Below are 11,554 nucleotides of genomic sequence, written 5' to 3' on the forward strand. Positions count from 1 at the left end.
TCTCGGAACCCTGCAAAAGTTACAAAATATGAACGCCCATCCAACCACGAGTCCAACCATATAAATTTCACCAAATTTCGACATCAACTCGACCCTAAAATCTTCAATTAAAGTCTTCAACAAGCCCAATTCACCCATACATATCTCTTTTATCCTTAATAGATTTCATCTTTGGCCTTTAAGCCCCAATCTAGGTTATATGATTCAATAGTTAATCATTATTAAGCTATTGAAGCACTAGAATCACCAACCATCCTAACAAGATTCAAAACTTCACTATTCATTTTCTTCTCCATTCAAGAACCCTAACTCACAATATCCATTTCAAGGACTAGCATAATTCTTCAACCAATTGGTACTTTCTACTTCACAATACATTCCAAATACTTAATCCATAGTTGTATTTAAGTGTAGGGTGGAGAATTTACCTCTTGTAGCTCAAACCCTAACTTGAACCCTTTTGAATGATTCTTGAAGATTAGAGAAATCCTTATGAATTTCAATCCATGTAGATGTCAATACTACCATTAACTAGTGTTAATCCATTATAAAAATATCATAAAACTCACCTTTGATGTGTATTTGAGTTAAGGATGCTCCACCCTCTCTCTAGAACCCAAAACTTAGCCAAAAATGTTATCTTTTTCTCTCTCCCCGAACCTCCCCTGTTTTATAGAAAATGAGTTGTGTAACCTACTCAGATTGGCTACGCAGCTTAACCCTCCCCTTCACTTCCATACTGATTTTGCCTACGCAATGGTGAGTAGGCTACGCAAGACTCACATAGTTGTTCTGTCACTCTTTAGTAAAAAAGGTCATAACTTCATGTCGAAAGCTCCAAATGACGAACGGTTTAATGCGTTGGAAACTAGACTCAAAGGGCTTTAATTTGACCATATAACTCTTCATATCTTGAGAGTTATGCTCGTTTGAAGTTAGATCTTGTGCAAACTCACTTGAAACTTTATTCCATCATATAATTTTCAATTTGACTTAGCCTTAGGGCTCTCCTTAGACCCTAAACTATTTTTAATGCACCTCATACATATATTATCATGATCAATTGATATCATTCAAATTACCAGTCTTGTTCATACCCGAATTGATATAATTAGCACCCGCCAATCTTCTTAATGGTCTTAAAATACTTAGAAATTTTTTCGGGGTGTTACATTCTCCCCCACTAAAGAACATTCGTCCTCGAATGTTTTACAAGTCATAATTAGGCACAATATTATCCTCTTTTCACCTTAACCATCATCTCTAATCGTTCTTGACTTCATATAGATCTTAGATATTCTTCTAACATTTCAACTTCCTTAAAGCTCCAAAATTTGGCTAATTCCCAAATTTTTCAGAATTCTTTGCAGAGTGTCCTCTGCAATTGGCCTAACCACCTGCCAGAGAATCAGCAAAACCAGTCCTAACAACATATTCATGAACCAACGACGTAATATAACATTAAAAAAAATGCCAACAATGGCCTTACGAGGAGTATACTACCAAAAAGGAATACTTTTAACAACAGACGTCTCTGTACCGATCCGCAAGACTCTATTAAACTTGCTCATGACTCGTGAGACCTATGTAACCTAGGATCTGATACCAACTTGTCACGACCCAAAATCACACTTGTCGTGATGGCGCCTATCTTAACACTAGGCTAGCCGACAACCTCCATAAACCACAATTATTTTTAAATACGGAAAATATAATAATTAATTTAAGAGAAAACCCCACATATAGTGATATAAATACACTCCGAAAACCTGGTTTCACTGAGTACATGAGCATATATACATTACAAGTCTGGGAAAGCCGGTCTATAATAATCCGAGACTAAATACATTAAACAAAAGTGTAAAGAAGGAGAGACAAGGTCTGCGAAACATAGCAGCTACCTCTGAATCTCCGAAAAATTAACTGTATGAAATAATCAACGCCTATTGTGTCCGAGATCACCTGGATCTACACACAAATTTTAGGGTGTAGTACAGTATTATTAAAAGTGCATGCTTCTCGCTTAAAGCGCAAAAGTGAGGCGAGGCGACTGACCTGCGCTTTTTTGCCCTAAAGCGCGACTCACATGAATAAGCGCACGCTTTACCCTAAAAAGCGAGAAGCGAGGCGATGAAAAAAGCGCAGAAAAGCTCGTTTAAGCGAGGTCCAGCCATCTGCTAGGGTTTTTTAAAAAAGAACTTGCAAATACACTTAAGCACAATACTTCCAGACATCTGTTTCTCTACTGCAAGCGACGACTACACTGTTCGAGTAAGTTTCTCTTCTTCTCTTCTTCTTCTTCTTCAGTTCTTTCTTCTTTTCTCTTCTCTTCCTCTTCTGATTTTATCTGCTTGTTCACTGTTCGACTCCTTTTTCTATTCTTCTTTCTATTTTTTTCAGTTTTTATTGCTCTGTTCTGCCCTAATTTATGCTATGTTTTTCTCTGTGTGCTCTGTTTTTTTTTTCTGTTCTTCACCGTTCACTGGTTCGACTCCTCTCCTCTGTTCTCTTCTTCTTTTCTATGTTTTTCAGAACTCATTTCTCTGTTCAGCCCTGTTTTCTAATTTATGCTTGTGCTCTATTTTTTTCAAATTTTTGCTGTTATTCTCTGTTCACTGTTTAACTGTTCTATTTTTTTTTTCTTGGTTGTTGATTGTAGTAAATTCAATCTTATTATTCAATGGCATCAAGCCAAAAAAGAGATCCAGCTTGGGCGTATGAAGTTGCAATTGGCAGTAGTAGCACAAAAATGCGATGTATCTTTTGTCAAAATATTTATAACGGCGGAATACATCATCACAAAAGACATCTAATTGGTGGTTTTAGAGATGTCAAAGAATGTCCAAGTGTTCCGAATTCTGTTAAGCAAGAAATTAGAGAGTATGTTGAGAAAAAAATGAGTTAAAAAATCCAATGAGCCATGGAGCATTTATGATTAATCTTCTTGATGAAGATAGTCAAATGGATGAGGATGACCTTGAAGTCAATGATATATCAATGAGTCCACCTCCCTCAAAATCTCAAAAAAAGAGTTCAACAAGTGGAAGTGGATCATCCACTGGTAGCAATGTGAAAGGTCCTCTTAATCTTTATTTCTCGCAAAAATCAAACGAAAAGAGAAAGGGTGAAGCTGTTGACTTAAATTCTTGTAGGAAGAGTTTAAGGGAGCGCGCTGTAGATGCTTTTGCCAGGTGGATGTATGATGCAGGGCTCCCTTTTAATTGTGTAAATTACACCGATAGTTTTGGTGAATTCATTGAGGCCGTAGGCCAATATGGCCAAGGAATAAAGCCCCCTACCTATCACGAAGTAAGAGTTCCTTGTCTAAAAAAGGAGGTGGAGAAGACAAACAAGATTGTCGAGGAGCATAAGGTGCAATGAAAAATTTATGGTTGTTCCATTATGATGGATAAATGGACAGAAAAAAATGGAAAAATGGTCATTAATGTTTTGGTGAATTCTCCGAGGGGTAGTGTGTTTCTTGAATCTTATGATGCTAGTGACTCTTCAACCGATTCCAATAAAATGTTCAACTTGTTTGAGAAGACAATATTGATAGTTGAAAAGGAAAATGTTGCTCAAGTTGTTACTGATAACGCAAGTGAGAATACAAAAGCGGGTAACATGTTGAAAGGAGTTTTTCCGATTTTTTTTTGGACTCCTTGTGCTGCACATTGTATCAACTTGATGTTTGGTGACATTTTCAAGTTAGCCCCATATTCTACAGGTGAACAAGTGGTTCTTATTTTCTATTTTAACCTTCATTTTAATTGCTTATACTTATTAATTATGAAATTTGATTTCCTACAGTTTTTGCTAAGTCGATCAAGATACATTCTTACATTAGTCAAAGGCCGTTGTTGTTGAACATGATGAGTAGATACACAAACGAAAGAAATTTGGTGAAACTGGCTAAGACAAGATTCGCAACAACTGTCATGACTTTGCATAGTTTTTACTTGCAAAAGAAAAATTTGCGAACCTTGTTCATGTCAACCGAATAGAGTGAGAGTATCTATGCCAAGGAAGCTCTTATGAAAGAAGTTGTGAGATTTATTGTTGGTCCATATTTTTGGAATGACACTGTTCAAGCACTTAAAGTTGGTAATCCTTTGGTTACTGTACTTCGTTTGGTGGATGGGGAGAGAAAACCACCAATGGGATACATTTATGAAGCCATGGACAGGGCTAAAGAAGCTATTGAGAAGGCATTTGATCATGATAGGAGGAAATATGGGAGAGTTTTTGAAATCATTGATGAAAGGTGGATGGATCAGTTTTATCAACCTTTACATGCAGCAGGGCATATTTTGAACCTCGAATTCTTTTATACAAATAACGAGAAGAAGACTTTAGACGTAGAAGTGTGGAAGGGGTATCATGCATGCGTTGCGAAGTTGGTACCAGACGAAGCGATGCAAGACAAAATAGGGGAAGAGCTTGGTGTGTATATGCAAGCCGATGGAATACTTGGATTAGCTTCGGCCATTAGAGGCAGAACCAAATTGGCACCAGGTGAGCAAGTTGTTTCAATTGTTTTACTCTTTAGAGCTTTAACTTTTAAGTTATTAACTTCTAAAATAATACTTCTAGAGTTGAATGGTGGATGCAATTTGTTTATGAAGTTCCAAACTTGTAATAATTTGCTATTAGAGTTCAAAGCTTAACTTGTAGCTCATCCGGATGCGAGAGAAATTGGAGTGTTTATGAACATGTGAGAAGTTATATTACATTATTACTAAATAAAAGTGTATCTCAATTGCCCTAAGTACTCCTCTTAATTAGTTTTTACAACTTATATGCAGATTCATACTAAGAAGAGGAATAGGCTTGAGCTTAAGAAACTCAATGATCTCGTGTTCGTAAAATATAATAGAACATTGGCTCGTCGTTACAAAGCTCGCAATATCATTGATCCAATTTTATTGGATAACATTGATGAAGCAAATGATGGTTAACCGGAGCGCCCAAAAAGCATAAAGAAGAAGAAGTATATGAAGGAGAAGGTCTCACTTTTGGTCATGTTGCTATGGAAAGTGGAGTTGAGGAGAATGTTTATGGTTTTAGGGGAAGTACTTTAAGGAGCAAAGAAAGAGTATCTACAAGTACAAGTAGAACCCTAATTGATAAAGCCTCTGATGAAGAAGAAGAAGATGATGACCAATATAATAACTCGAACATGATGACACTTCAAGAGTTTGGAGATCTTGTTGAAGAATAGGATGTTGCTCCTTTTGTGATTTTGTTTTGCATTTGCTTAATATGTTATGGCTTTTGAGGATTATTGACTATCTAGTTTTAGTATCTATTATTTATTTCTTGATTTAAGAATTGAAATATTTGCTTAATATGTTATTTTTATTGAGTTCTTGGTCATTTATCTATGCTTATTTAATTTTTTTTTATTTATGTGTTAAATTGCACTTCACATGAAAAAAGCGCGCGCTTTGCTTCGCGCTTCTCGCTTCGGTGAAGCGAGGCCTCCTCGCTTTTTTCCGGTTCTCGCTCTCCAAAATACTGGTGTATTATGAGTACAACTAACTCAGCAAGTAACAATAATAAATAAGGAACTGAAAGTAGTGACGAGCTTCTCAACTAAATTCAAATACAGTACTTTTCAACATAAAAGGATAGGCATGCTCTCAAGTTCAACATTTAAGATTTCACTGAAATTTCATAACAAGTTTGACCGAAACAGAAAATAATATTTTTGTGAAATTTTCGAAATAATGATATATGACAGCTGAAATGCAGCAAATAATGAAATCAATGCATCCTCTTAGAGTAATAATCACTCAGTCCTCCCATCCACTCCAACCTCACAGTCACTCTTTCCTCACAGTCACTCTTTTCTCACAGTCACTCATTCCTCACAGTCACTCATCACTCATCACTCGGTACTCGCACTCAGTAGGTACCTGTGCTCACTGGGGGTGTGTACAGACTCCGGAGGGTCTCCTTCAGTCCAAGTGCTATATCAAGCCAATCATGTCATAAATCAATAAAACATGTTGCGTCTTGCAGCCCGATCCATAAATATCCTCATATTTAAGCCCTCGGCCTCACTCAGTCATCAACCTCTCTCATCTCTCGGGCTCTCAGAAATCATGATAATCAGCCCAACATTGATAATATGACGTTTTAATAAATAGCAACAGAGACTGAGATATGATATGAAATGAATAAACATGACTGAGTATGAAATTATAATTTGAACATATAATTCAATCACAGAAATGACCCCAGTGGGTACCAATAATAACAACATATGTCTAAGCATGATTTTTAATATGAGTCTCAGCTCAATTTTTTCTAACACGTAGAGAATGTACGGATATCAACAGATAATTTAACTACACAGTTCCATGGAATTTGACCAAGTCATAATTCCTATGGTGCACGCCTACAAGCCTGTCACCTAGCATGTGCGTCACCTCAAAACCAATCACATAACACATAATCTAGGGTTTCATACCCTCAGGACCAAATTTAAAACTGTTACTTACCTCAAACAGTGTAATTTCTTATTCCGCTATGCCTTTGCCTCGTGAATTGGCCTCCAAAAGCCTCGGATCTAGCCACCAATAATTCGATTCAGTCAATAAAAATTATAGGAATTAATTCCATATGAAAATATACTTTTTCCATAAAAATCTGGAATTTCATCCAAAAATCGTCCGTGGGGCCCACGTCTCGGAACCCTACAAAAGTTACAAAATATGAATGCCATCCAACCACGAGTCCAACCATACAAATTTCACCAAATTTCGACATCAACTCGACCCTCAAATCTTCAATTAAAATCTTCAATAAGCCCAATTCACCCATACATATCCCTTTTATCCTTAATAGATTTCATCCTTGGCCTTTAAGCCCCAATCTAGGTTATATGATTCAATAGTTAATCATTATTATGCTATTGAAGTACTAGAATCACCAACCATCCTAACAAGATTCAAAAATTACTATTCATTTTCTTCTCCATTCAAGAACCCTAACTCACAATATCCATTTCAAGGACTAGCATTATTCTTCAACCAATTGGTACTTTCTACTTCACAATATATTTCAAATACTTAATTCATAGTTGTATTTAAGTGTAGGGTGAAGAATTTACCTCCTGTAGCTCAAACCCTAACTTGAGCCCTTTTGAATGATTCTTGAAGATTAGAGAAATTCCTATAAATTTCAATCCATGCAGATGTTAATACTACCATTAACTAGTGTTAATCCTTTATAAAATTATCATAAAACTCACATTTGATGTGTATTTAGGTTGAGGATGCTCCACCTTCTCTCTAGAACCCAGAACTTAGCCAAAAAAGTTATCTTTTTCTCTCTCCCCGAACCTCCCCTGTTTTATAGAAAATGAGATGCATGGGTTGGCTGCGTAGCCTATGCAAATTGGCTAGGCAGCTTAACCCTCCCCTTCACTTCCATACTGATTTTGCCTACGCACCATTGCGTAGGCTATGCAAGACTCGCATAGTTGTTCTATCACTCTTTAGTAAAAAAGATCATAACTTCTAGTAGAAATCTCCAAATGATGAACGGTTTAATGCGTTGGAAATTAGACTCAAAGGGCTTTAATTTGATAGGTTATACACCATATAACTCTTCATATCTTGAGAGTTATGCTCGTTTGAAGTTAGATCTTGTGCAAACTCACTTGAAACTTTATCCCATCATATAATTTTCAACTTGACTTAGCCTTAGGGCTCTTCTTAGACCCTAAACCATTTTTAATGCACCTCATACATATATTATCATGATCAATTGATATCATTCAAATTACCAGTCTTGTTCGTACCCGAATTGATATAATTAGCACCCGCTAATCTTCTTAATGGTCTTAAAACACTTAAAAAAATTTCCGGGGTGTTACATTCTCCCCCACTTAAGAACATTCGTCCTCGAATGTTTTACAAGTCATTATTAGGCACAGTATTATCCTTTTTTCACCTTAACCATCATCTCTAATCGTTCTTGACTTCATATAGATCTTAGATATTCTTCCAACATTTCAACTTCCTTAAGGCCCCAAAATTTGGCTAACTCCCAAATTTTTCAGAAATTTCGGCAGAGTATCCTCTGCAATTGGCCTAACCACCTACCAGAGAATCACCAAAATCAGTCCTAACAACATATTCATGAACCAACGACGCAACATAACATTAAAAAAAATGTCAACAGTGGCCTCACGAGGAGTATACTACCAAAAAGGAACACCTTTAACATCAGCTATACAATTGATACATAATTCATACAAGGTAACTTTTTCGTAGAACACAACTTTATAAATACATGACTATTCAAACAAATGAGGGTACTTCTTCTTCATTTCCTCCCCGGCTTCCCAAGTGGCCTCTTTAACCTGTTGGTTTTTTCACAATACTTTCACGGAGGCAATTTCTTTATTTCTCAACTTTCGAACCTATCGGTCTAAAATGGCCACCGGCTCCATATCATAAGTCAAATTATCGTCCAGCTGCACTGTACTGAAATCTAAAATATGAGACGGATTCCCAACATACTTTCAAAGCATAGACACATGGAATACTAGATGAACACTTGATAGACTAGGTGGCAATGCAAGTTCATAAGCCACCTCTCCAATCTTCTTAAGTATTTCAAAAGGCCTAATATACCGAGGGCTCAACTTTCCCTTCTTCCCGAAGCTCAGCACACCCTTCATGGGTGAAATCTTGAGCAAAACCTTCTCCCCAACCATGTAAGCAACATCACGGACCTTCCGATCGGCATAACTCTTCTGTCTAGACTGCGTCGTGCGAAATCGCTCCTGAATTAATTTACCTTCTCCAAAGTATCCTGAACCAAATCAGTACCCAATAGTCTAGTCTCACCCGGCTCAAACCAAACCATCGGAGACTGACATTGTCTCCCATATAAAGCCTCATACAGAGCCATCTGAATGCTCGATTGGTAGCTGTTATTTTAAGCAAACTCTGTCAGTGGCAGAAATTGATCCCAAGAACCCCCAAAATCGATAACACAAGCGCATAGCATATCTTCCAATATCTGAATAGTGCGCTCGAACTGTCCGTCCGTCTGAGGGTGAAATGTTGTACTCAGTTGAACCTGTGTACCTAATTCTCGTTGTACTGCCCTCCAAAATCGTGATGTAAACTACGTGCTAAGAGTTGTTCCTAAACCTTCGAATCACTATTCCACCATACCACGCACATACCCGGGGGTGATCCCACGTTATCATATTCTATATAGGCCTGACAACACAACATAACTTAAAATCATTAATTTAACCTTTGCCAAAAAACCTTGGAGCCTCATTTCTAACATCCAGAATTCTTTTCAAGACCCGAATCTCACATCCACACCAATCTAATCCAATCTGCAAACTGCGCAATCCGTGTACCCAAAAATGGAAAAATATTTCAAAGAAGAGAATCGTTTCACAAGTTCAACTAACACTTCTACAACCGACATGCTATGAGCTCACCATACATGGCAAAACCAAGACACACGAATCTAATAACGGTAACCAGCTCTCCTAGAGCTCACATTAAGATCAACCCACATGGACAACTCACGTGTCAATAACATAATCCGCCTGGCATGGTCACAGGCCTCTAGTCCAAGCATATCATATAGGAGCAACCAAATAAGTACACATGTCTATGATAAATGAAATAAAATTCACGTGCTCCTGGACTGGTATAAATAACACGCCATAGAGTAAGCATGTGCAAAGTGCGCTATCACAACTCAAATCGGCAAGTGAACGCAGAAATAGTAACTACCCAGTTTATTCAAGAAATTAGCCTCTTTGTAACCTCAAGTATAGCCAAGTGGTTCTCAACAAAGGTACGAATACGAGAAACGTCATAACTTTACGTTTAACCATCAACTCTAGGCATATCATAGTCTAAACATTTTCCCGAGTCTGAATACTTGCCCTGATGCCCGCACATGGGCTCAAACCTCACATATATATATACGCACTCGTAGCGCGTAGTCATCACAGAGGCAACTAGTGCCTCCACTGAGTTAAAATAAAATACTCACCTCAAACAGGCTGCAACCCTGAAGAAATATGTTTCTGAGAACCCCCAGTCTCCACATTCATAGAACACAGGAATCACCGTGACTGGTCCCAACTCCAGCACTCGAATGACTAACACATCTTTCATGCACGATCATCCCATGAGGAATACTTCCATATTTCCTCCCGTGCCACATAACAATAATTAGAATATCAACAGTCTATTAACCATGTGAGTATCGCAATACCAATGACATCTGAAAGTCAAAACACAATGCCCATTTTGAAATGCACACCCTTCTCAGGGATTATCGAGTATTTATAATATCCGTCTAAACATCTGAAATCGACCATTTTGTCCATAATTCGAGGTTTTGCTTTCCAAAATGAACTGCCACCTTGTACATGTAAGTCTTAATCCCGCACAATACACCACATCTATTATGCCATCATGTGACAAGCATGAGAATCTCCTTATTAACTTTGAGTCACGAGCATATTACATACCCGATTAATTAGAAACCTTCTATTTCCTCTCATCCATGAGGAATTCACAATGCACAACATGTCTCCCACACCGGTAGAAATATCTAGTTCAAACCATGGTAAAAACTATCAAGAACAATTTCAAATCCATTTGCACATAACCAAACTATCAAAACTGAATTCCTCTAACTCGACCAATCCACGCAGGTCGCCAAACCCAAGAATATTGCCACCGAAACATCTGTAAAGTCTCACCACATCATAATTATCCCAAAAGAACCGAACATACCCTTACCATACTGGTCTAGTCTACTACCCAGTTGTCCTATTTTCTTCGAGTTTCTTCTGAATTACCCTCAAGTTGACACTTTTCCTTGTCAGAACACTACGATCTTTACCCAAAGCTCACTATATTCTTCTTAAGCACCTCCATAAATACCACAACCGAGACATCCACTTATAAAGACTTTATTTGAATTTAAAATTGTTCCTCTTTCCTTTTTTTATATTGAAATGTAAAATCCATAGTCAAACAGAATTATTGCACGTCCCGATACTATCCAGTGTAAGTAACCGATTCTAGTGATATAAAAATTCGAAAAATTTTCAATTGCCATATATACATTTTGAATCCATTAGAACCCTCTCGAGAGTCATCCACTATGTTCAAATATAATTTGCTCCGCCCAAACGGGCCGAAAGACACGTGTTCCTTTAGCACACTCAACACTCAAAGAAGTAACCTTTCCTTAACACGACCAATCAAATTCATAATTCATGCGCACTACATCCTTCAAAATAACAACTTAATCATTCCATAATTTATATATTTTCATAAAGTACAATGTAACTCGTATCCAGGAATTTCCTTATCCGAGTCATCCTCGATCTCCACCTCTGCAAGTCATAACTAACCCACAAGTATTCCTCAGACCAAAACAATATTTAATATATATCCATGAAATTGAATTATCAATAGCAGGCTCCCCCACTTGGCTCAAAGCATACAACAAAACACTCCATAACTCACAATATCATACTTTATTA

At 37.3% G+C, this 11,554-nt stretch overlaps 1 protein-coding gene across 5 annotated transcripts; it reads left to right on the plus strand.

Moving 5' to 3' along the window:
* Positions 1-2,244: 2,244 nt before the first annotated feature.
* LOC104088053 (uncharacterized) lies at positions 2,245-4,948 on the plus strand. Of its 5 annotated transcripts, none has more exons than XR_001967644.3 (3): positions 2,471-4,515; positions 4,596-4,714; positions 4,806-4,948. XR_001967644.3 is itself a non-coding variant. In XM_009592660.4 (2 exons), exons 1-2 carry the CDS (start codon positions 4,035-4,037, stop codon positions 4,814-4,816), a joined length of 492 nt encoding a protein of 163 aa, XP_009590955.1. In that variant the 5' UTR covers positions 2,492-4,034; the 3' UTR covers positions 4,817-4,948. The 5 variants fall into 5 exon arrangements, 1 of the variants encoding a protein (XP_009590955.1); XR_001967645.3 differs by having other exon boundaries at positions 2,475-3,727; positions 3,811-4,714; XR_001967646.3 differs by having other exon boundaries at positions 2,475-3,707; positions 3,811-4,714.
* Positions 4,949-11,554: the final 6,606 nt, after the last annotated feature.

The sequence above is a fragment of the Nicotiana tomentosiformis genome, chromosome 3, assembly GCF_000390325.3.
Source record: "Nicotiana tomentosiformis chromosome 3, ASM39032v3, whole genome shotgun sequence".
NCBI lineage: Eukaryota > Viridiplantae > Streptophyta > Magnoliopsida > Solanales > Solanaceae > Nicotiana > Nicotiana tomentosiformis.